The sequence below is a fragment of the Eupeodes corollae genome, chromosome 2 (assembly GCF_945859685.1).
Source record: "Eupeodes corollae chromosome 2, idEupCoro1.1, whole genome shotgun sequence".
NCBI classification, from domain to species: domain Eukaryota; kingdom Metazoa; phylum Arthropoda; class Insecta; order Diptera; family Syrphidae; genus Eupeodes; species Eupeodes corollae.
This window is the reverse complement of record NC_079148.1, coordinates 10,374,515-10,401,432: the sequence shown is the minus strand read 5'-3', so window position 1 is coordinate 10,401,432 and position 26,918 is coordinate 10,374,515. Positions and strand designations below refer to the sequence as shown.

Genomic DNA, 26,918 nt, shown 5'->3' with positions numbered 1-26,918 from the left:
AAATTAATAATTCAAACGAATTTCTGTGTTTAAAAAATGACTGCACTTTCCGTTTTTAACGTTATTTTAAACGATTTTGGATAATAAAATAAGCTTGTGTATTAAAAACCCTTCAGTTATTCAATTGTGATACTCGAGTTTCCAAAAAAAATCATCAGTATAAAGTTAAGTCCAATTTCGGTCATACTCTCACGTACAAAGATTTGTTCTTTATCCCTTTTACTCGAGTGCGGAATAATGTACTACATTGTTTTCCAACCTGTCACTTAGACTGTTACCTGTCATTCTAATATAATAATCTGCATTATTTGTTTTTATGGACTCAGTTGCCATTTTCAGTAACATTCAAAAATGTCTGCCTTTAAATAACCTACTTGATACAAATCGAAGAAGTAATTACAGAAAATGAAACCATAAGGACCCATTTGTGGACTTTTTAATTTAAATTTGTCGCCTCCACTATTTAGAAATAAAATAAAATCCACATTCTAAATAATGAACCAACCTAGATCATCCCAAATTGATGGTTTGCATCATGAATGCTTTGTTTTCAAATCCTTTTATAACTTCACTCTGCAATAATTTTTTTTTTCGTAAAATTTGATGGACAAAAATAAATACATATAACCCCATTGAATATTTTGTACATTAAAAATATTTGCAAATGGTTGACTAGCCAACCTCATCTTACAAAAATATAAGAACTAAAAGAATCCTTATCCCTTATTCAAAGAAACATTAAAAAATAAAACTCAATTATAAGTTGTTGTTGATAAAATAATAAGGAAATTGACTTTTATTTTGGTGTCTTCAAAAGGAAATGGATTTTATTTATATATTTTTTCTGTTGTCAGTCCCTCAAAGCAAAACCCATAAAGTTGAAAAGGAAAAGTAGAATAATTTATAGCTATAAATTTTCATTCGATACACAGACCAATAAAAATAAAAACTTTCGGCATCTATAAATAAAAAATGTTACTTTGAAGATAACTTTTTTCTTGTTTTTATTAAATTTCATCGATTTAGGAATTTGATTCCTTTAGGCGCATAATAACCTTTTACGTTTTAACAAATATAAAAGTATTTTCTTTATTTTTTTGTTTGATTCACTTTAACCCTAAAAACGTAAAATGATTTTTGAATTAAATTCATTTTTCAATTCAAAACAAAAAGAAACTTTTTTTTATGTTTTCTTTTTGGCAATTTACAATTATTTTAAAATTCAAGCTAGCCAATGACCAAGGGGTATATTTTGCATGTTTTTTCAAATAAATCAATTTTAATAATATTATGAACATGGACAAGATCCTTAGAAAATGAACACGATATTCTTCAATTAAAATTCACCTTGACACAAACAAGAGAACCAATGTCTTGAAATTAACACTTATCACAGATTCCTTAAGATGTTTTTAATCTTATAATGCTAATCTCTGTGAAAAAATTCTTTTTGAAAGAGAAAAGGATAATGGCTTCAAAGATTTACAAAAAAAAAATAAGAAAAAAACATATCCTTCTAAAATGTCCTTGGTACAGAAAGAAAGATTAAAGAAAAGTGCATACAGGAATGTCCCAGTTTCTAAATGAAAGGAGCTTGATGTGAGAATAGAGTTACCCTTATGATGATAAAAATGTTCCCAATTGAATTCAGTGCATGAAAAAGTCTGAAACGGTATTTAGATGAAAAATAAATATTAAGAAGATACCATTATTTAGGGTTTTCGAAAAAATTGCAAAGATCTTATATTTTAATCAAATAATTTTCAGGACAGTGGTGGTTACCCCAAAGTTATACAACTTTGGGCGACTAAGTTAATGATTACTTATATTGAACTAGCGTTAAACCAATTAGTTTTTTTTTGTAATTGAACAATATTTTTTTAAAAAGTCAGATTTTGGCTACACTTAAGTTTACCCTTGAGTTTAATTTGTATCGTTCCGGCAAGCATAGAAAATCTTTTTCAGCGGCACTTTAAGAATGTGAAATGTTCAACTGTGTGGTTTCATCAAATTTTGATATTTAAAACCAAATGCACTGGTATTTCAACTTAAATCCCAACCTATTTCCCTAACACCCCTAAAGTGTGTATACAAATTAATAAAAAGTAATACAATTTATATTTGATTTCACTAAGAATGAAGGCTAGAAATTTTCAAGTACACAAATTGTTTTTAATTTTTTAAGCTACTGCTTTAATATTACCATCGGATACCCAATTTTTATCTATTTTATTTTTTATATTTAATGGTCTCATACAAATTTTCAAGAAAAAACAAATCAAGAAAAACAAATTTGTATGTTTGACAGTTTCAAGAACTGGAGATTTTATTAGATATGGACCAAAATGGTAGTTGGATATCACAAGATTTAAAAAACTCAACGCAAATTGAACTACATATTCAGCAAGAACATATACAAAAACGCCATAGAATCCACTCCGCTGTGGCAACTTTTTACCCTTAAGACACTATTGTAAGCCGACTTACTTATTAAGTTTTTATTGTGCTAAAGTTACAGTTTTTTTTCTAATTCATTCTTTGCAATTATTGGAAAAAGACAACTTTGCCTTTATATAAGAGCAACGTAGGGTTGTATTTCCTAATTTTTGAAAAACATTTAAGGCCTTAGGCTATTCTAAGGGCCGATTTTAATAAGAAATACAAGAACTAATTCATATCAGTAGCTGATTACAATAGTGTTTGTATAGCGATTTATTTCAGACTGAAGATTGGACAACGTTACTTCGATGACTCCACACGGCCAGACTAACAGCTTCATTATTTTTGTAATTATAATGGGTCATAGGAGCTTTATCTCAGTCTAAAATCTCATTATAAGCTTCCCATACTAAGTTATTGTAATGGGTCCGATTTGTCAAATTGAAAATTTTGACATTTCTCGACGTTTCAAGGTCCCTAGAGTCGAAATAAAAGCTTTTTAGAAAGATGTCTTTGCGTGCGTGTGTTCGTACGTCCGTACGTTCGCGACGTTTTTTTCGTCGTCCAAAGGTCAAGAACCAGAAGAGATATCGATTTCAAATAAATTTAATTATACAGATAATAAGGCAGAACGATGCAGAAAGGGCTCTGAAGAAAATTGCTTGGGTGGTTTTTTACCATAGCAGTTTGAAAAAAAGGTGAACTTTTTTGTTGACCCAAAATATCATACGAACCAAAACCGCGAGAGACTTGAATTAAAGCTCATATAATATATTATAACGTTATTTCAAAGAGGTATTTTTTTGAAAAAAATCCATTTAACGGTTTTTTTTTATAAATCAAAAAAACTGTAAAAAAAAAATTGTCACCTCCAAAATTTTACGACTGAAATATGATTTCATCTCCAAAACAATTTTGTGCAACGAAGAACAATGTTTTTGACATCTGATAAAATTTTGAGAAATTTTTTTTTATAAAAAATAAAAATCTAAAAAAAAACATTACTCAAAGTTGTTAAAAATTGAATATCGATTCAAATATCTTTTCAAAAACTTGAAATTAAGGCATCAAACGTATTTTATCTTACAAGAAATATTATTTGCAACATTCTGAAAAATGTTGAGGAAACAAAAAATAAAAACCTAAAAAAAAAAAGTTGATAAAAATTGATTTTCGACTCAAATATCTTTTCAAAACTTTGAGATATTGGCTTAAATTTACTTTTATCTTTTAAAAAATATTGTTGCCAACATTCAGTAAAATTTTGAAAAAAATCGAATTGACAGTTTTATTACAAAAAATAAAACTCTAAAAAAAAAAACAATACTAAAACTTGGTAAAAATTGATATTTGACTCAAATATCTTTTCAAAACTTTGAGATATTGGCTTTAATTTACTTTCGTCTTTCAAAAAAATTGTTGGCAACATTCAGTAAAATTTTGAAAAAAATCGAACTGACAGTTTTTTTACAAAAAAATAAAACTAAAAAAAAACAATACTAAAACATGGTAAAAATTAACTTTCGACTCAAATAGCTTTTCAAAAATTAAAAATTTTGGCTTCAAACTTATTTTATTTCACAGAAAATATTGTTTTCGATATTCAGTAATTTTTATATAAAAATCCAACAGTCCGTTTTTTCATAAAAAATAAAATCTACAAAAAATAGTACGCAAATTTGGTAAAAATTGATACGAATACATATAAGCAAACTTTTAAGCAAGACAAATCAACAGACGGGATGGGAAGTTATCGGTGTGGGTCGCATCCCAGCCTATTTTTAAGTTTTTATTATGCTGCAGTTACAGTTTTTTTCTGATTCATTCTTTGAATAAATATTAAATTAAGAAATACTAAAAAAACAAATCATATCAGTAACTGCTTACAAAAGTGTTTGTATTGTGATTTATTTCAAAGTGAAGGTTGTACAGCTTTTCTACGATGACGCCAGATGTCCAGACTACCTTAGCTTTACCTCATTGTTTTAAGATTTTGCTAGCTTTAAAGTTCAATTTTCAATTCAATTAAATCTCAAAAATATTGTTAAGATTTTAGAGATTTAGCTTATTTGAGGAAATTTCATATACAAAATAAAGATTTTTTTTATAATAAGCGAACATTCAAAGAGTTTTGTATACTTTTAATATACCAAAGTTACAGTGTGAGCATTAGGAAAAGAAGGAAGGGTTATCAAAATGATCTCTCGAAGATAGAGACCTTTAAATATTAAGACTGTAAGACTATTGTCTCAAGAATCAGAATGGCCGAATATTTTTACTGATTCAGTACAAAATTATAAAATCATGTTAGGTATTCCTTAACTTAAAATAAGGCCTTAACATAAAATCGTACAAAAGTAATGCTTTTTATGGGCTGTTGTTTGAATTATAAAACGAGGGTATTGCTTTGTTTGTGATTCTAGCTTTACAGGAATCACTGAACGTTTTTGAATCAATCAAAATTCGTTTTTAAGGACATACTGCCTCGATGCAATTAATATTGACTTACACAGTTATTGGCTATTGTTTTATTATGGTCACAATTTTTGGTAGGCTTTCTAGTGCTCGGAGATTTCTGAGTAATGCTTTTTTTAGACAGAAGTTTTAGAAAACAACGTAACTTTTAAATGTTAATAATCACTATCGTTCGTGTCCAGGTGATGTGGCTCCAATTGTCTTAAAAATGTGTGCTGCAGTACTCTATGAACCTCTTTCTTATATTTTTAATCTCTCTCTTTCTGAATGGAAAAATCGTTGACAATTCCCATTAATAAAGCAGGACCCAAACAGGAAATATCTAACTACCGTCCAATCTACAAACTGTCCACCATTCCAAAACTTTTTGAAAAACCTGTTTGTGATAAACTTTCATTTTTGCTTAAAGAAGAATATTGCCTTTCGAGCATAGCTTTGTAACGGGCAGGTCGACAACTACTAACCTTTCCATTTTCACAAACTACGTTTTCAATAAAATTGTGGCAGAGTATTAGGTTGATATCATCTATACTGACTTTGCAAAAGTCTTTGATAGAGTCAGCCACACTATTCTACCGAACAAACTATGAAGAATTGGTTTTCATTAAAATATTTTGCAATGGTTGAAATCTTATCTTATAGGACGCATTCAATTCGTTTCCATTGGTAATGTTTTGTCTACTCCTGTACATGTGTCATCAGGAGTCCCTCAAGGTAGTCACCTGGGACCCTTACTATTTCTTATATTTATAAATGACATGCCGGATATTTTTTTATAATTCTCTTAGACTTTTATTTGCAACGATCTTAAGTTTTATAGATGCATAAAACAATCTGATGATTGCCTCCGCTTGCAAGATGACCTTAACATGCTTATTGAATGGTGCAAGAAAAATCAATTATCTTTAAACGTTTCTAAATGCCAACGTTTTCCATTCTATCGTTCTTACTATACTACTTTCTTTGAATATGAAACTGGCAGTGGTGTTTTTAAAAAAGTCAATGAAAAGAAAGATCTTAGTGCTGTTTTCGACCTCAAACTCAATTTTATCAATGATGTTGAATATGCTTCTGCCAAAGCTAATTAAATGCTGTGTTTTATTAAAAGAAATTCATCAGACTTTTCAGACCCTTATACTATTTAATCTCTTTTTGGTTGATACGTAAGACCTATTTTAGAATATTGTTGTGTGGTTTGGTACCCATACTATAGAATTCATTAAGAATTAAAAGAGTCCAAAGATATTTCACTAGGTTTGAAGTTCCCTCATATGCTACGAGATGCAAACTTATCGGTTTACAGTCACTTGAAAATCGACCTAAAATCTTCTCTGTTTTATTTATTCTTCAGATTCTGTCGCATCACATCAACTGCCTATACCTTCTATCTCTAATAATCTTAGAGACTATGATCTATTCCACGTAAGTTACCATAGGGTTAATTACGCAGTTAATGAACCTATAACTCGCTGTGTTAGGAAACCTTTGACTCAGTGCAGCACGGAGTTATAATAGTTTTAAAACATGGACATTTTATTGAAGTTGCCAGATTTATTGTTTCGTGAGATATTTGGGGTCACCTAACTTTTAGATTTTTTATAAATTTCTATAGTAAGAAACCCAACCCACCCATTAAGTTCATTTGAAAGTCCTTTTTGCATCTTTTGTTGCAATTATCTGTAAAACAAAATTAATTTAAAATCCCTATATCCAAAATTTTTAATTCGAAAAATGGAACCGATGATAACAACTGTTAGCTTCAAAACATCAAAAGGTGTATATTTTACACCAAATACACCACTCATTTAAAGTTGACGTTTGACAATTATTTTAGCTAAGTGATATCTTAATTCACCCTTCCCGTCAAAGACCAATGAATAATTATTTCGTTTCTATATTTTTTGGACAACTTCTCGATAAATTGACTTTGAACCGAAATGTAATTTGGAAAACATCAACTGGAAACTCAGTGAGCAAATGTATTAAAATATGCAATAAGGAATTGAAGTTTAGAGTAGGCAATGCCATCAAACTTCTTAAAGCTTATTTTTCAAATAGAACTTCAAAAGAGCCATTAAGAAAACATTGAACTTTTAATAATAACTAAAGAGGCACTCTTTAAATTTCCTTGAAAAAGATAAAATTAATTTTAAATGAATTTGAGTATTTTTTGTTTCCAAAAAACTTTAGCTTTTCTTCTCCAATTTAAGAAAGTTAGTTTTTTTCTATAAAACTTATAATATTCATAATGTGTTTTATTAAGATAAAATTTCCATAACATTTTTTTTTAATCTTTATAAAGTGGCAACACCGAATTTGCTATTTTGAGGACAAGGTTCTATGCTATAAAATTCAACGAAGATATGACTTAGTCCCCAAACGGAACATTTCCCTAGGATTATCTCGTCGAGCGATGAGCGGAAGTGCTTCGCGGCGTCAATTGTATGAATATGTACGTTCCATAGTCAAAAGCTCGTGCATATGAATGAGCCTTTAGCAGAGTGTTTTAGATGTGAAACGAAGCACCAAAGGGGGACTTTTCAAAAAGGGTGGTTCTATGGGTGTTGCAAAGTTGAGTGTTATATTATTATAGTTGGGGTTGGTTATAAGCACAAACGTTAAGCTCGCTCTATTTGGGTCCTCTAGAGAGAAAGCCGTATATTTAAATTTAATTTCTCTTCAAACTGCCTTGCGTGAGGATGTGGAAAAATATATAGACTTTGCCTTCACGCGATAACTGTGCTTCTGATGACTCTTTGTATAGTTTGATGTACGAACATTTTCCAACTCCCTATATTTATATTCCCCGGATGTAAGCTGAGGAACTTCCGTTGTCCTAATGATGGCGCGTTGTCGTCACCATCATCGTCGTCGTCATCGTTATCCTTATCAGCGAGAAATCTTTGCATATATTGTGTGTGTACTTCAAGGAAGCTTCTTTTCAACTTAAGCGAAATTATCTCGTGGAGATATATATCTAAAGGACGATGAATGTTAATGCAATCAACTTGGAAATGAACTAGCGCATAATGTGGTACTGTGATGCGATGGCGGTCGAAGCGTCTTCCTTTAGATATTGTGTATTGTGTTCTTCATCATCACGAACACGTGAAGGAAGATTGATTCAAGATGAAAATACATAACTATAGATTGGTTTGAACAATTCACCGGAAATTATTATAAGTTTTGTAGGTATAGACATAATTGCGAGATAGCCCTTTATATGTAGAACCCTCGTCGAAGCAATTTAATCTATTTGAGGCGGTAATATAATTTCAAATTATTGAACCTAGAAATTAATTGATTGAAGTGTTAATTTTCTATTCAAAGATGTTATATCTGATTTCATGCTTAGCATAATAATCGAAAGATGTTTTAGATTGCTTTCACAGCTTAAACACACAGAGGTTTTGATAACAATACCTTGGGAAAATTATGTATGGCAACTGCGAAATTGGATCGAAACTCCCAAATTTATTAATTCCATAGCTTTAGAAAACTATCCTTGATGTATATCTACTTACAAAATTATTAATATAATTGAGTAGGCTTAATCTTAGGATTTAATTAATTTTGGAAGGATATCATATTTGTCCACCATATCGAATTAGTCAGAGAAGATATGGATTTTGAAATATCAGTGCATATTTTATTAACAAAGCACTTCTTATGGAAAGCAACAAAGCGCCTAAGAAGACTGCAGAACAGATCGAAAACCCTACTAAAGTTCAGCAACAGACCCTTACAGGCTGTTGATAGGAACTACAAATGTGAAATCAATAAAAAAAAATTAAAGAACGATTGTAAAACTGCTAAGATTTTGAAAGAACCGCCTTCAAAAGTTTAAGGTAAGGTTTGGTAAATGGGTTAGCGTTTGATTTAGTTATCAACACACTTAGATCAATATAGATCCCTGAACGTTTTATAATCTCCCTGATGAATTGAATATCATTTTTAGCAAATTAGAGGCTTTGATAAATCCTGAACGGCTGATTGTTTTCTGCAAGGTCTTCGAGTTCTTCAAGATTACTGAAGAAGTATATGTATCTTGTATGGCTTAATGGTGGGCGTTGGCAAAAGAACTGAGTTGTGTCCTCGTGCTCTTCATCATCGTCACACATTTTGCATATGTTTTAGACAACAAGCCGCATTACCTTCCTGTATAGTAGTGGAACGGTTGAGCGTTGTTAATATGCTAACAAGTAATCGTAGTAAGTTTTTGTCAAGGTTCGTAATTGAACTCTATTTTTTGTCAAATTTGAGCCATAATTTTGTGGATGAGAAGAAGGTTTAAGGACTTTTCCAATGTTCACACGAGTTCCTCAGATCTCTCATTTCCAGGTAACATTACTGTGACAAAGTACCCAGCAGAGTCTAAAGTCATAATGTGAGTTTAAAAACCTTAAAAAAGCTCCAATTTATAACTAACGCAAACTAAACTAAGGTTCGTAGCACGTCATTGGTAAATTGTAGAAGTCAATTCTATACCTTAACAACGTGTGGCTTACGTTGCTAAGGTATCCACCAACCAGAAGTAACATCGAACAGACCAATATTGCTTTAACTAATAAAAATAACAAGAGAAAGAAAACTTATTTTTAGCCATCATTTTGGACTTTAAAATACGTAGACATTGATTGACCAAGTACATCGAATTACGAATGCCTTTGAAGAAAAACAAATATGCTCGGCTATATTCTTAGATACTATTCAAGCCTGACAAGGTTTGGGTAAAAACTGCATAGGCAGTGCTACAAAATACTTAAATTTAATTTTACAAACCAACTCCATTCGAATATGGTATGAGCAAAATTACTCGAAATGGTTGAACATAGAAGACGGTATACCACAAGAAAGTGTAAGGACCAACCTTGTACCATTCGTTATTTTTTCAAGGGATATTCCAGTGGATACCAATGCTATCATTGCCACCTTTGCAGATGATACTGATATAAAACAGTATTGGCGAAAAATAATTCCGTTGCAAGACTTACGTACAAATTTCAAAATTTAATCGATAATGTTAGTGATTGGTAGCAAAAATAGCATAAATGAACGAAAAATTTGCAAAGAAAAAAAAATGCTGAGCTTATCTATTAAAATGGACGAATGGGTTGTACAAAGTTACTCATGCAGGAGTTCAAGGAGTCTGTTAAAAAAACAGAAATTGCTAATCCAATAGCGTCCATTTTTTAGTATCTTGAAACAAAGCTCACTAGCTAAAGTGCTGTAAGAAACGATGTCTGTTGTGTGGTACGAATCGACAATAAAGGTGGGCCTGAAGCTCTGGATTGTACACTTAAATATTTTAGAGCTGATGAACGTTCGATGGGAGGTATTGTGATACTGTTCGCTGGTGATTTTTGACAAACATTGCTAGTTGTACCAAGAGGTTCAAAAAGTAATGAAATAAATGTTCACCTAAAATCGTCGTTTCTGTGAGCTTCTGTCAAACTTTTAAGATTGGTGATAAAAATGCAGCACAATTTTCAAGAACCCTTTTGGATATAGGAAATGGAAATATTTTAAATAATGATGCTGAAATACTAATAGAACCAACATTTGTAACTAGCGTCACTGGACTAAATTCAAGCGAAAATTTAATAAAAATCTATTGGCTAGTGTTGGAGAAAATTCAAATTTTCGATTTTTGACGAAAAATTTTGTATTGGGACTACTTTTTTTTTAAGTTTTATACTGACTTGAATGTGTCACGTTATGTTTTGAGATAAATAAACAAATAAAGACAAATTAAGTGACTTACAACTCTGAACCATTCCTGAATGCGAGTAATGTTGTCAGAGATGGAAGAGACCTACAGTTTATATGCTGACTCCGAACGGCTAGTTTTGAGAAAGCACTCCTTTTGTTCGCAACAGGCAGTACCCTTGAAAACTCTTTTTTTGTTTTAATTAAGGTGGCACAGGCAGGGATTGAGCCCAGGACCCCTTGCATGACAGTCTAACGCACTAACCATCACGCTACGTTTTGAGATACAAACTATTATAATTCGGAAAAAAGACCTTGTGTTAGTTAGCTATCTAAATTCATAAAAAAGTTTTTTAAATAAATCCCATAATGAATTTTAAACTTCGATATAAAGTTTTAAAAGTTTAAGCATCTTACTTACATATATATTTTTCAAAAAATCCTCATTTTTTATAAATCTTCATCTGCCATACATTTACTCTTATGGAACGTCGAAGTGTTTGTGCTAAAGTTTTTCTTAAAAAAATTAAAAAACAGTACAAAGGCAATTTCGATCTTAAAAGTAATGTTGAAAAAAGGCATTTCTGAGTTTCAGAATTTAAACGTAATCAAATTATCATTCAATTTATTATTAAGTGATATGTTGTGTTTAAATTTAGCCTTAAGAAAACAGATTTTGGTTTGTCTTTATCATTTTTAGGATGAAATATTTTAAAAACCTAATATGGTACACAAATTTAAAGGTGAGATTCGAATTCAGAACATCAAAATTCTTCAAAAAAGCATTGTTTCGCTTGTGCACCAAAAGACTGTTGCAGTTTTGTCGATCAGTCAATTGAAAAACTGCAAAGTTATTTCAATTTTGAGACCGCCTTAAATGTACGAAACAATGTTTGGAGGGTAAAGAAAAACCAACCATCTTAATGTTAATCTAAAAGCCATTTAAAGTATCTATCTCCCTTTAATTGACATATAAAATATGAATAACGAATCATGTCTAGAAATTGTTCGTCTAGATAAGTCCTAAATCACCGGTGGTTTAAGTGCGGTGTGATTCTTACGCTGCTCCGAACCGGTTATTAGAGAGTACCTTTTCAAGATTTTCATTCGGTAGGAAAAAAAATATCTTAGGAAAAAAATTTACTTGGAAGTTTACTAAAACATTATTTCACTTAATACAAAATATTTTTGTTAACTTTTGGTAAAATTTAAAAAAAGTTACCGGTAAGTGCGTTGGGCTGTTATGCTAAAGGTCTTGGGTTCGATTCCAGCCTATGCCATTTAAAGTTTTTTTCATGGGTACTGCCTCTTGCGAAGAATTGACGAATTCTCCAAGAGTAATTCTTGTCATTGAAAGTCCTTTTTAAATTTGCCGTTCGGATTCGGCTTAAAACTGTAGGTCCCTTCCATCCCTGACAACAGTACTTACATACAGGAATGGTTGAGAGTTGTCAGTCACTAAACCCTAGTTCTCAAACGGACTGTAGCGCCACCCAATTTATTTATTATTGACCTTGTTACACACAAGTAAATTCCTTCCAAAAATACCACATCCAATTGTTTAATCGACCTGAATAACTTAAAATAAAACAGCTTAAATCTAAATAATTATTATTTGCATGGTTTGCAAAGTTTCTTAGATTAAAATCTGTCTTATTGTAATTTTAAAGTGCTTTAATGTGAACTCATCAAGTCAAGCTTTCAAGTCTTTTTTTAATAAAAAAAATACAAGTTGGTTCAAAAAAATATTTAAAAAAAACACACATACGCCTCAGTGTACCATTTTACTTATGTCAATATTACTTCAAAGTTATTGTTTGTTTGACCAATTATAAATGGTATTTTTTTAGTTAACTTCATTCTTTTCGCTTTAATTGGGATTTAAAGAAATTTGCAGAATGTTATTCAGAAATATGAAAATAAATTAAACCAAAGAATAATTCCTTTGAATATTTTGCCCAAATATTTCAATTCAATTAAAATAATTAACACAATTTCATTCCAAATTGAATCACTTAAATTCCTTATTGGTCATTTTTCTCTGCAAAATACAGAAAAACAAAATAACTATATCCACCTACAACTTAATTCCCACCGGTGTCCAATTCTAATTTTAAACATAACATAAGACAAGAAAAAAACACCATCTTCTAGAAATACCGCCTTCAAAATGACAGCAAAAAAAAAGGAAGAAAATAATGAAATCCTTCGTCTTTACCATCGTCTCCGTAGTCGTTGGTCGTTGTCCCAGGATACCTCTGCTCATTTTCCATTTATTTTTATTAAATCCAAAGCGCACAGTGTGCTTTCAATTCAATTTGTCCGCATCCAGATTAACGGATATAAGCGCCACTAAACAAATTTAAATATCTTATAAGATACACTATATAACTGTATTCATTCCAACTATACTATATTTTCTGCTCACTTTGCATAAGTTTCCCTAGAAAATAAAAATAAGAAAAGAATAAAAAAACAGCCTTTATTCTAGTACAATATCGTTGAAATTGAATTTTTCTTTCGTTGTTGAAAGTTTCACTCACTTTTGTACCTAATTTGAATTCTTTTTCCTTTTTTGTTTCTAACCTCATTTTAGAGTGCACAAACCATAACGGAGACGGATATAGAAGCTGCATAAAAGACATAGAACCGAGTAAAAATTCCAATATAATCAACCCACCTTAAGAATACGGACATCCGGTATCCACCTTAACCATCATCAACCAGACAACCAACGCTGTCGACGAGCGAGAAAGACGACGTTGAAGACAACTTAAACAAGGACGAAAAAGGAGAAGTAGACGAAGACGAAGACGACAGACGAAGATTTTGTTTTTACAAAAAGAAAATAAAAATAAACTTTAACGTGCAACCGAGGAGAAGGTTTCTTTATAAATTAAACAAGACGAGAGTAGAAAAAAAAACACATCTTTGAGTGCGTGGGAAAAGTTTTCCGCAAGAAGTCCGTTCCGGGTTTTTGGTTCTTTGGGGAATCTGAACCATAAAGTGTACTTAAGTGCAACACATTTCCATTATTTGTGTGTTGCCATAGAGAAATCGAGAAATGGGGACAATAATGCAGTTGGAACGTAAAAGTTAACTGAACAGAGCCCCGCAATCTCCCCAAAAAGAAACCAAAAGAAATACAAAAAGATACAATATCTATGATAGGAAGGTTTTAGAAAATAAAACACGGTTGTCTTGGAATCTGCCCATATTCCGATGGGAATTTGATCCATTCGACCCTTTTGGCTATTGTGAGAGAAAGAGAGAGAGTGAGAAGAAGAAGATACACCTTTTTGCAGGATGAGTAAAGTATTATGTACCACATGCACCATGGAGACAACAAGCTGGCTTCTTGTCATTATTTGTATGGTCCTCGTGCACAGCACCAACTTCAGCAACTCTGCACCTACAGAAAGCAATTCCCCAGGCAACGACCATGTTACTGGCATCTATCCAACAGCAACAATATCACCGACGACTACGTCTACAACGACGACGACGATGAAAATGAAGACGACGATGCCAATGACGATGCCGATGACTTCAGCAGCAGCAGCAGTAGCAGCATCAGCATCAGTCTCAGCCAAATCCTGGTCTTCACAAAAACCATCTAGAAGTAAACACATAACAAAATCAATTCTCTATAAAAAACCTTCCAAGGATAAGGGCGGCCGGGCCAAAGTACCATTTCTTTCCCCGACATTAGTCCCGACAGGTTATGATGTGGAAAAGGATATAAGCCATCATAAGGAAGTCGAAGCACCCATGGCAACAACATCAAAAATAACAACAACAACAACGGCGACAGTTACCACCACCATAGACACTGTTGTCGACAACGTCAATGGCCCGAAAGATTACACCAACAAAAAGCGTACTAATACCTCCACCCTGCGGCACCTCGACTCCCCCTCTTTATTGGGAGTCAGTGATGGAGTCGTGGGAAGTTTACTCTCTACAAATGCGAATGGTGACGAGGATTCTGGCAAGGATATTGACTTCATATCTGATTCGAGAACAACAAAAGCTGATGAGACTTATGCAACGACAGAAGGATATCACGCCAAAGCACCAGGAGTAGCAGGAGCAGCAGTAGCATTATCCACCACAACAATGCCAACCACCCGAGTGGAAAATCCCGTATCCAATATGGAAACCATTCCATTACAACATGTCGAGGGGGCGAAAAAATCGATAGCTTCCTCCGTCGTTGCCGTCGCATCAGTGACTTACACTCCATCAGTGCAGAGTAAGTCAATGCCTGTTAATGCATCGCTATCCTTTTCAAGTCCTTTGACGACTATGGTCTCACCATCATCAGCACCCCCAAAACTACCAGACGTTGGCCATGATGGTGTTAAAGTCACAAAAAAGAAACAGCTGTTTGATAAACATTTTATAGCTGCATCGAGTCCTTTGCTATCGCCTTCACCCTCGCATTCGCCTTCAGGTTTGAGTTCGAGTTCGTTGCATACTTCGATGCGAAAGGATAATCCATGGCCACCGTCGCTAATGTCAATGAATAAGCCAACGAAGAGTAATTCCGCTAGTGGCAAAAAATTAATGGAAGTCCCCAATGGATACTTGGGACCGATTATGATGAAGGAGAAAACATTTTCAGTTTCGCATCATCATGGCAAAAAGCCAAAGCCGTCTCTAGTCGAACAGAAGTTAAAAGATAAGAAGCTTGTTGAAATAATTGCTCCCACGGCACTAATGGAACCGATAAGTAAAACGAAAAATTCACAGCCCGATTTTGTTGCCATTGATATGACGACAACGGTTCTGATGCCAACAACGACGACGACCATAACTACAACAGCTGCAACAACAACAACAACAAAAGTGGCTGCTTTACAAACTACAGAGGAAGTGAAAGATTCGACTGAAGTTAAAATGGTTGGGAAGAGTAAGAAAAAAGAGATTGAGTCAGAAACTGCTACAACTTATTTTTTGGTAGCCGCCCAAGAGGGTAACAATGAGGCGTCTTCGAAGGAAGTAGCCAGTGAAACTGTAAGACCGCCGGCTTATCCAGAAATGGAACCCTTAAATTCAGGGGAAATTGAAACTACACTAAGAGAAATTTACGCAGAAGTTATAAATGCAATGGAAGGAGGATCTCGGACAAAGACTACCTCAACGGAAATTCCTGTAACAGAGAATAAATCAAACCCTGCTACCACAAGCCTTCCTTTGAATCCAACAAACTTTGGAAATATTGACAGATCGGGTAAGCTTAGTTTCGATAGTGATCATCAGGATCTATCAGAAAACATCAATCAAAGAAATGGAGATGGTGGTTCTTCAACTGATTCTGCGTTGTTTTCAATGGGAACACCACTCACTTTAAATATATTTGATAAGAAGTACTATCAAAGCTCTGCGAAAGACACAACTTCAACAGCATACAATTTACCAACTGCAGAATCAACATCAGCAATCGAAAAGTTTACTTCTTCTTCCACCGTTATTACTGCACGAACAGATCCCCCAAAGCTAGCAAAAGATGAAAAATCCACAGAGTCGATAGAACAACCAAAGAATTTACCAGAAAACGATGAGTTTGTTACTCGAAAGACTATCAAAGCTGAGATTTCTTCAACTGAAGCATTACATATTTATCAGACCGCTCCAAATAAGACTGCTGAACAGTCGTATGAACTAAACAGTTCAACTGAAACACCATCAAGGGTTCAAACTCATGGTCCGATAAAGTCTGAAGAGATCAATATCAGTAGTACCACAGAGTCAACTACCAGTCCTGAAATAATGCCTGTCACTTCTTCCCCATTTAGAGCACTGGATAAATCTTCTAAACCAGTTCTAAATGATGAACTAATAGTAACAGCTCGGAGTTTAATAACAGATTCTTATATAGCAACCACTCAGAGCTCTTCTTCAACAACAAAACCCCTAAAACCTCCTCATAGAGAAGAACCAACTATAGGAACCCCTATTGAAGATATCTCATCAACAACAACTAAAATTTCAACGGTATATTCAATAGTTGATACTGATCACCCTGATGAAAGAAATCACTTCCCCACTACTTCTGGAAGTATTAAGCAGACAACCTTTCCACAAGCTCAACATCAGACTATGACTCCTCATACCGAACTGAATTCTGAACTAATATCTTCTTCAACAACAAAATTTTCAAGAAATGAAGATCACCCTGAAGATAAAACTACTCCAAAGAACTTACCAATATTTACCACAATAGACTACCAAACTTCAAAAACTACTGATTTTTCTTCACTTCTAAAACATGATTCTTCTACCATTTCACCATCACCAATCCCCACAGCAATTCCAAATCTTGAAGTGTCCTCAACTTCAATTCCACAAGCCACACAAAATAACGAACCTTCTGAATCAAAAATCTCCGATATCCAAATTGAAGTGTACGACTCGACTCTAGAACCAATAGTTTCCGCCACCAACTTCAAGCACAGCACCGATGTGTCCAGTTCGTCTTCCCATGGAACAACAAAACACTCACATAAAGATCATCCTCAGGAGAGATTCACTCAATACGTGGTCGATAGATCTTCAGACTTTGCCACCCAAGAGTCCAGTGCGATTGCAAGGACTCCTGGCAAGCCCGAACCAGCAGCCATCGAGATACACATAAATGTCTCTGAAGGTTTTGGCAACGAAAGTGAAGATTTGGAGTTTCTCTATCGCCAATCGGACTTTCGAAAATTCCCCTCAAAGAAGCCCCCAAATTCTCTAAAACCCTTCGATGTAGCCCCACAGAACGAGACAAGTAACGAGGCTGCTGAAGAAATTGTTGTAGAAATCATTGATGGCAACTCTAACAGCACCGAGAATTCCGCCAGCCGGGAGAACCTCAATGTAAATCCTGTTTTTACATTCCGGTCAGATGATGACTCTCAAGTGGAACTCAAAAACGTCAAGTACTATCCCGAGGACAGACCACCCAAAGACAGCCCCAAGTCCACTGATGACTTCTTTGTCCCCCATGTCGGTCAACAGCCATCTAGTGCCAATAAGCCCCTCATGGACAGGGACTCGGATACGATTTTCTACATTTCCAATACCGAAGTCAAAGTGGGTGAGTCCCTTCCCACGACCAATACCTACGACACGCAGATGAAGAAATCACGCCTCGAGAGCCAGTTCTTTCCGGCAAACTACGAGGAGCACAAGAAGGCAGCTCCACAAAGGTACGAGGAGGACATTATTTTGTCACCGCCAAAGAATGGCCCATTAAAGGTAATTCGAAGACCCTTGGACATTAGTTATGTTGGAGAGTCCATTATGGAAGTCGAGCAAGTTACAGTTACTACCACCGTGCCCCCATCACCTGTGCCCGGTTCCACACCCGATGTTATCATAGAGCCAGCCGTCCTCCCAGAGATGGCTATAGGGGTGCCAGTAATTGGTGAGTTACCTCCACAAATCGAGCTGAAGGAAATCGATTATATGCCAAATTTCGATGGCAACAAGGAGGAATCTTCGATTCAGTATGGCGGAGATCTCATCGATGAGGGTGGTGCCATGGGAGTGGGATTTGACATGGATTCCTATCCACTTGGAAATCTGGGAATGGGGAACAAGAATGATGCTTCTGCTGCTGTTTCATCTCAAATGCTTTTCAATCATCGAGTGAATCATTTGAAGAAGGATGTCCTCTCGGCGGATCTGGGTGGCTCCTCGGAAACCGCCGATGGAAACGATTTGCTTCGACAGGCTAACGATTCTATAAACGGAACAGCACTTGGTGAGAAAATGGGCAATGCCACTGCTTACTCTGTCATAGAAGACCGAACAGCTCTGAATGAGATTATGCGTAAGTATCTAATAGCTCATTTATAACTTAAGGGATGAACTCATTAAACTTATGTACTTTGTTTGTGTGCTTCACAGATTTCTTCACCTTACGGACTCTGGTTTTCATCGGGCTTTACACACTGATACCTCTAGTTCTGGTGATTCTCCTTATTTATATTTGGCGGTAAGTACACAAAATATCAAATTGTTTTTCCTTTATTGTGGCTAGAAAATAGAACGTGACCTTTTGCCTGATGTGAAAACTATCCCCAAAATTGTCAATTTTAATAAAGGATATCATTTTTGATAGCGTTAATTATTATTATTTTCGAAAATTGAACTCTGTTTGGGATTAGGGTTCTTGGAATCGGGATAATCACCAAAAGACGGACAGAATTATCCTCGGCTAAAGGAACATATTGTTTTTTGTAAACTTAAAGGTCGCAGCTTATGGAAAAGGACCCTTCTGATGGGTGACATTTATCCATGAGCAAGGGTTTGATCTTTAATTTAAATTTAAAGGCATTCTGTTTAAAAGAACGAAGTCGTCGGAGTCGTCGATAGGTAAAGAATGATTTTCGGGTCATGTTAGCACATATATCCTTAATACATACAAGGTACAGGATATTACGTACATATATAGAGATAAATAGAATTGAACCCCAGTTTAGAGAAGAAAATATCACATTTCGTACAAAATATGCAAACCTTCCCAAAGGGATTATTTATGTCTTCTTTGATCTCTCTCTTATTACATTTAAGGATACTTTTTGGGGGTTGAATGGAATTAGAATTAGAATTAAGGTTTCGATTGACATTTTGTGTATTTTGGTTGAGTTAATAAATGATTTTAACATGATTATAAAATGTATTTAGGAACGTAATACGAGTGAGGTACAGTTACGACTTATAGAAAACCTGTGTTTGCATTTTGATTCCCAAATAAATTTCAAAAGACCCTTTTATTTAATATCCTTATATACGTAAGTATAGATTTTGGTATTGTAATATTCATTATTTATGATTATTAAAATCAGACTTGAAATTCAAACATTCAAAATTCAAACGTCGCCTTTAATATTTTATGAACAATCATAGTTTTATTACATTAAGCTTCAATTGGATTTTATAATCTGGAATCGATCTAATTTATGGAATTAAAAATTTTGAAAATTCTCTGCGAAATTATGAAAAATTCCAAATATCGTTCCGAAATTCCTCCATATTAATATAGTTTTACAAACAACAACATCAAGATAAGCTGAAAGGACTTTTTGAAAAAAGGGGTTGGAATGCAACCCTCACTAATAACTTCCTATCAACATTCGCCTGTCCATTTTTCTAAAATTAAAAAAAAAATATTAGTAACAACAATTTCTTAAAAAAGCAAGTTGTTTGATGTTTAATAAGCTTAAAACAATAATTTTTTGTGTTCAGCTTTCTTGAAGATGACTGAAACTTAAATTTGAAATCAAAATCAATTTACCACATCAACTTTTTAAGATATCACCTGTTTATATTAAAAAAAAAAATAGGCATTAAACCAGGGGCCTGGTTATGGGATGCCAGGCTTTGCCATTTTTCAATTATTGCTTTCGCCTTTGCCTTCTTCGTTTTGAATTCGACCAATTAACGAATTTGAAGGCTAATTTGAAATGTCACAATCTTTGTTGGTGATACGACAGCTTTTTTTTGGCGGAAGTGTTTTTTATTATTCACTGTTCGATTTCTTGAATTCTTTCTTGATTGTAATTATATAAAAATGTAAATTTGCTTCATTTAAATTTTCTTATAATTTATCCACAATCCACAATAAAATATAAAATTTTACAATTCATTTAAGGAACTATAAAAACAAACAAACAAATCGACAAAAATGTTTGGCTCTCGTCGAGTTTATGAAGAAATATAGGGGCATTGCAATGGGAGCACTCGTCGCTCCTGAATATCGGGCTAAAACAAGTGAACTGTAGGATAATATTTCAAAAGTTTTAAATACCCTAGAACCCCTTCGAAAAAATGTTGAAAGCTGGAAAAAAGTATGCATACACTTTGTTCTTTTAACCTTATCATGCTATAATTTTTGTAAGGTTTGGAAGAATTTCAATTATAACATAAGAAAAAAACTTCGTCACAACACCAAATTCTTCCGTGGAACAGATGGGGGCCAAATACTCAATACGCGTTTTCTTCCCTAGAAAAAGACAGCCTAAAGGAGCTTCTTGATTTGAACGCATGTGAGACTCGGATTAATGTGTCTCCATATGGGTGCCAGGAGGAAAATCGTTCCGAAAAAATGAACATATCACTCCAATGAGAATTCAATCCCTAAACGAAGCACTTCTAGTCAAATTGTGAAAGGTGATGTACAACCAGAATACTCAGAACCTCAGCAATCGCCGAATTTTGAAAAATTCGGGCCCTCGACACCGATTTCACAACCTTTGTTGCAACTACAACTGCACCACAATGAATATTTGCAAAATCAAACATACTAAATTTTCAAAAGCACAGCAATTGCAGTGTTTTGAAAGATTCGAGGATTCGACACCAATTCTACAACCTTTTTCAAAAACATCTGTAACAACAACCAAGAAATTGCTGGAAAATCAAGTTTCACAGCAGGAACAATGTCAACCCAAAATGCTGGAACTACAACTGAACCATAATGAACACTTACAAAATCAAACTTAAGGGCTTAGGAAAATAAACGAAGAAAGTTTGGTATATCGAAATATTAAAGGAAGAGACTGTTGAATGTGATTTTTCATTTGTATTAATAAACAAATACTTTCAATTCACAAGCTATATTTTATTCGATTTTTTATCTGTTTTGGGATATTAGAATAATTATTTGCTTCAGATAATGAAACTAAGTTTGAGAGATCATCCATGACTTGTGAGAACTTCCCCCATGACTGGGATTAACTTAAGTTATTCTCATTTTTTGGTCACAGACCTCACCACCATTACATTTAAACTATGATATTCTTTTCTGTATTGGTACGTAGGTATCTACCTACCTGTTGTAAAAATGGTGTTAATTTGCTGTAGGACGTAAAATGCTTACATGTGTTCCATCAACGCTCATTATGACCCCAGGAAAACCAATAGCTTCTCCTGTTCGTTCATTTTAAAGTTTATCATTTTTGGCACAAATTTTTCTCAAGAATTTTAAGAGTTTCAGAAAAAAAGTTTGAGACTGTTGATTGTGCCATTTCAAGAAGTACGTCTTGTCCAACTCCTTTTTGGTACGATCCCTCAATAAGAAATCTCAGAGTAGCGGCAAGCTTTAGAATTGGAGGAAAGCTATTGATGTTGTGATCCTTGAATTCTTCATTGATCTCTTGCAAAATGAAGACAAAAGCTTTCTTTAAAAGTCGAAAAAGTTTGATAAACCTATTAAGGCAAAGTGTGTTGATTAATTGATTCAGTTGCTTTAAACTAAAGGAAAAAATACTTACTCAGTTGAAGGGAGATCCAAAAGAGAAGATTTGATTCTTAGCAGTCTCCTGGATACCTGTAATCTTGAGGAATCCTCCCTTTCAGAATAAATGCAACTTCTTGGCTTTAATCCTTGATCCATCCGGGAACGTCAGAACAAGGTTTCGGGCCACTGCCGTCGATCTACGGGGGCTGTTGTTGGTGACGGGTCTCCGGAAGCATACCAGTTTCGATTTGGAGGTATTTATCTATATTCCCCACTTCTGGTACTACTCGTAAAGTCTCATGCCTTTACGTCTCTAATCGTTGACTTGCAACTATGATTTCTACGAAGAAGTTTCTGAAAGAAAGAAAAGAAAACATTGGTTGTGGGATATTAAAAATTTGGAGCTTATGGATGATAGCCTCAATCAATACGCTGTCGAAAGCTTTCTCGACATCCAGAAAGCATTCAGCAGAGGCTCGGTGGCTATTGAGAGCAGCGGCGACGTCGGACTAAAACTTTAGAAGTGGATTGATCGTTGAGTGAGCTTGTCGGAATCCAAACTACATGTCGGGGATGATGCTACGCTCATTGCAGAATTTCTTCAGTCTCCTTAAAATTACTTTTTCTTAATCATATTGGTACTGCCTTTCTTCGGAATTGCCACACTTTGGCTGTCTTCCATTTATTATTATTTATGATAATGGTCAAGATTTTCAAACTTTGCGGAAGTTGTTTATGGGCTGGTTCATCGGCCTTGCAGTTGTCTTAAAATTGAACTATAATGTTTGGCTGTTGAGTCAACTGAATGGAGATTTCTACTTCGTTCAGGAAGGCTTGGTTCGTTGATGGTTTTGGAGCGAAACTCTGTTGGAAGTGTTGGCAAAAGCTTCCACTTTGTCATTCATTGATGTTAGCCCGATGTTGTTGTTCATCATGACTTCCGGCAGTGGTTTTCTCCTACCGATGAGGCGGTTGATTTCCTTTAAGACATTTGGTCCCGGTTTTATCTCTCTCAAATTCTCAATCTCTTTTTGAAGGCGATGTCGTTGTGGTAATGTGGTGTCTGATGGAGTTTCGGAACATGATGTTCACACATTCCAGTTCGCTCTTGATAGTCAAGTATTCGGGGTTAATCCTGTTGGGTTCCCTCTGATAGAACCTCTAGAGGTGCTTTCTCAGCCTTTGTCGGTGGGAGTATAGGTTCTGAACATATTCCGGGAGGTGTTGGTATCTGTCCTTTGTTGTCCTGTGGATTTTTTGGGCATCAAGTGCAATTGTAATGGTTGATTTCATGGACTCGGCAGCCGCATCAATTTCGTTGTACTGGAGGTTTTGCTTCGCTGGTGGAAGCACCAGGTTTCCCTCGATGTCCAACTGCAATCTCTCGAAATTTAGTCTCTTGTAGTCGATAAATTCCGCTTGAGGTATCGCTGCTAAAATGGCTGAGTTTTATAGACAGGAGTACTGCTTCGTGGTCCGAATAGCTTGGCACGGAGTTGCATTGAAGTTTTACCTCCCTTTATGAAATATCCTTTCATAAGTCGCTGTAAATTGAGAGTATGCGAACGACAAAAAACCTGTATAACAGAGAAAAGCTTTAATTTGATTTCCATATCACTTTGATCGTGATATCAAACTTCACATATGTAAATCTCTTTTTTACGATTTGCAGTACTTAATCCAAATATAGAAATAATCGAACGAATTAAATTTTTAGTGGAAATTTTTTATTACACACTATTTAACAAACCTCACCTTCGCGACCATGTAGCTATCCATATTACCTGATATATTTATCCTATTTTCAGCCAACTTATATCATGATTATAACCGTTTCCATTTTTGTTTTATATATAAAACATTTACTGTCAAGCTTCTTGAAAACTTGTCAAACTCTTCGGTGACATGAAATTTCACAATTAACTAACCCATCACTGAACTTGCTCGCACCAAATATGTCCCATTTGCAAAATTTACATCAAAGATTAACTTCAAGATACCCATTACCCTAATTAGTGAGTCCTTAAACAAGGACGAACCGTGTAAAGATTGAAGCATGAGACATCTGATGAACAAAAAAAAAATATACATATATATAGAAGAAAAATAAAGGAACTTTCCAAGCAACCCTTACAGTGATATCAATTATGTGACATATACATATCTTAGGTCTGTTATATACATGTGTATGTAGAAGATTAAATGACACGTCCTCGTCATATCCTTAAGCTCATGTTGTGTATATTTCCTTTTCGGCGGGAAACCTGTGAGGTGAGTTGGGTTGTGTCTTTGACTTGTGCGGTATCAGAAAGGATATAGGAGAGTAAAGCTATTTTATACTTTCCCGGACATTTAATTGAATAAAATGTCTTCTCATTTTTCACCCACTCTTATCCTCATTTTATGTTGTTTATGTCCTTCAAGGATTGCCGCATATCTTTTCGACGACAAAATCCTTTAAAACAAAACCTTGCTGGATATGGCCCTTAAGTTCCGGCACACGGGCATAACGTATAAAGTTTCTTCGGTTAACTTCATACAGTATACAACTAGATAGAGAGGTAAATATCCTAGAATCCTTTATAATCCTTCTCGCTCTTCTCCAATTCTAATATCTTGTCACGTGCACTTTCAGACTAAGAATACGAACAGTAGTAGATGTATACTCATAGTGTACTGTTACTGAACTTTGCAAAACTTTCCTTAAGTGGAAAGGACTTTTACTTTACATCAGCAAAAGCAAAGAGAAGGAATTTGCTATACGACTACTCACTCGCTCGCATATCCGAAAACGAAACGTGTTGAATTAAAATAAGAAAAAGAAGAAAGTTAAGTCAAACAAGCTTAAGGCAAGAAAATGTATTTTTAATTGATGCCATGTTGCAATGTTCCTGTTTTATTTTTCATTTCTTATTTTGTGTTGCTGTTAAAATTTCTAAATCTGGGGCGATCAAAAATTGCTTCATCTTAATATGGACTGGCTCGCCTGGTATGGTCCCTCTTTTCAAACAAAACTTTTCAAACCCAGAGAGTAGGGATCCTTTCATACCTAAAAAACAGATGGTAAATATTTAACTAGATTGAATAATCCAGTTTCCCATTCAAACTTTATTTTCTGGTTTGAGACTTCCATAAAGCTTTAGCTTTTCTTGAACGTTGAAAGGTGTGACCTCCTTAAGAGAGAGACATTTTTACACGCGCCACAGGACGACGACGGCGATAGCCGATAAAAATATCTACATCCTTGAACCTCAATCCGTCCTGAAAATGTCGGGGTATAGAAGAATGTAAATGTCAAAAGGCGAAGTTAAATCCCTTCTTCATCTTCGTCGTTGTCTTCGTCGTCGTCCTTATTGGTCTAACAACTGCGGGGAGTGCCATCAACGACCAACATTATCCTTTACCGTTTTCGTTTCCTTGAAATTTGATATTTCCAGTTCCGTTATAAATTCTCTTAAAACGAGGTCACATTAATCGTTTTGTTCTAAATTTAGTTTCAAGGATAATTTCAAGCTTCCTTTTTTTTAGTTCTCCTCCTTTTTCATTTTTTAAATTTTATGTGATGCTCATGTTGAAAAAAAAATCAAACGATTTCGACGATGACGATGACGATGACGATGACGATGACGACGACGACGACGACGACGTAAGAATACATTTCGTAAAATAAATACAGACAGCGACAGTCACACACCCTTCTCTCGTGGGCTCACGCACCACTCGTGCCAAAACCTCATGTAATTGCGTGGGATTTCAAAAAATGCAGAAGAAATAATATAAACTCGAATCCTTTTACATCCTTTTTTGTTCTGTATTTGAATTTAGCTCGTGGCTGGGTTTAAAAGATTTTAATTTGTTTTAAAGAGTCACGAAGTCAGTCACGATGGTCGTCGCTCGGTTTCTATTGTCCTTGATTTAATGATTTATTAATAAAAATATCAAGCTATTCCCTTCGCTTTATGTGACCTTCTTTTAGACGATTTGCTTTTAAGGTCATTTAAAATGTTTCTTTTTTTTAAGATTTAATTTTGGACAAATCAATCCCTGATTTATGACTTTGAAACGTGAGCTGGATATTTAGTATCGAAAATAAGTGGAATAGAAGTTCGAAAATTCATAGAAAGTTTTGAAGGTTATAATTAATGATGGGAAAAATTTGTATTAAGACTTTATGAGCACTAGAGAGAAATAGGAAAAAAATCCCAATAATATTTTGATGAAGAGATTAAATAAAATTGATTTGTTTTCAACAAAAAAATTGGATGATGATGAAGGTTCAATTAAGAAAATTAATAAGGATTTGTGTCAATTTATAAAAGACTCAACAAAAATATAGATTCAAGTATTCAAGTATTCCAATGTGCTGTTATACTTTTGAAGTTTTTATATTTTGACATTTAAATTGTTAAAACCAAACGTGCAAGAAAAATTGCCGGAGTGTATTGATTTCTCAAGGAGTTTATCGCAGTTGGCCTCCGAGATCTTGTGATTTAACACCTTTAGACTTCTTTGCTTTGAGGCAATCACGTGGAAGATTAGGTCCATCGAGTGTGTAAAGCTTCAAATTATCGAATTGCTCTTCGCCTGGTATTTCATGAAAATTGTCTAATATTGTTTTTTTTTTAAGGATAGATTTGCTAATCGATTCGATGAAGAATCAATTTTCCAACTTCGTTTATTTTTTAAAGGTCTGTTAATTGACATTGAAAAATTATTTTAAAAAATCTAAAATTATATTATTTTACATTATTTTATGTGTAAAAAATTTTCATTTAAGTTTTCTCAAAATGTTATCTAAAACAATATTATGTTAACAATTAAATACGTTTTGAGTCAAAATAGTTAATGGCTGAATCACAAACAGGCTTCAGCTTCGTTGCGTTACGGTGTGCCTGCTTCGAGGTTGCTTTAAATGACATTTCTATTCACACATTACGTTACATTATATTCTTTTCCTTACGATTGTCAAACGAAACGTGAAGTCGAAGCTACATTGTGAAAGCATGCATTACATTCCTATGGCTGAACTCGTAAACGTAAGGTTAAGCCGAAGTTGAAGAGT

The 26,918-nt window shown here is 34.3% G+C and overlaps 1 protein-coding gene across 1 annotated transcript in view; it reads left to right on the top strand.

The window, feature by feature from the left end:
- Window positions 1–13,490: 13,490 nt before the first annotated feature.
- Window positions 13,491–26,918, top strand: part of LOC129947915 (mucin-2) — a 54,292-nt gene continuing 40,864 nt past the window's right edge. Inside the window, exons 1-2 of the mRNA XM_056058679.1 lie at window positions 13,491–18,445; window positions 18,523–18,610. Of these exons, the coding sequence (XP_055914654.1) occupies window positions 13,930–18,445; window positions 18,523–18,610 (4,604 nt within the window). The 5' untranslated portion in view covers window positions 13,491–13,929. The remainder of the gene's footprint in view (window positions 18,446–18,522; window positions 18,611–26,918) is intronic.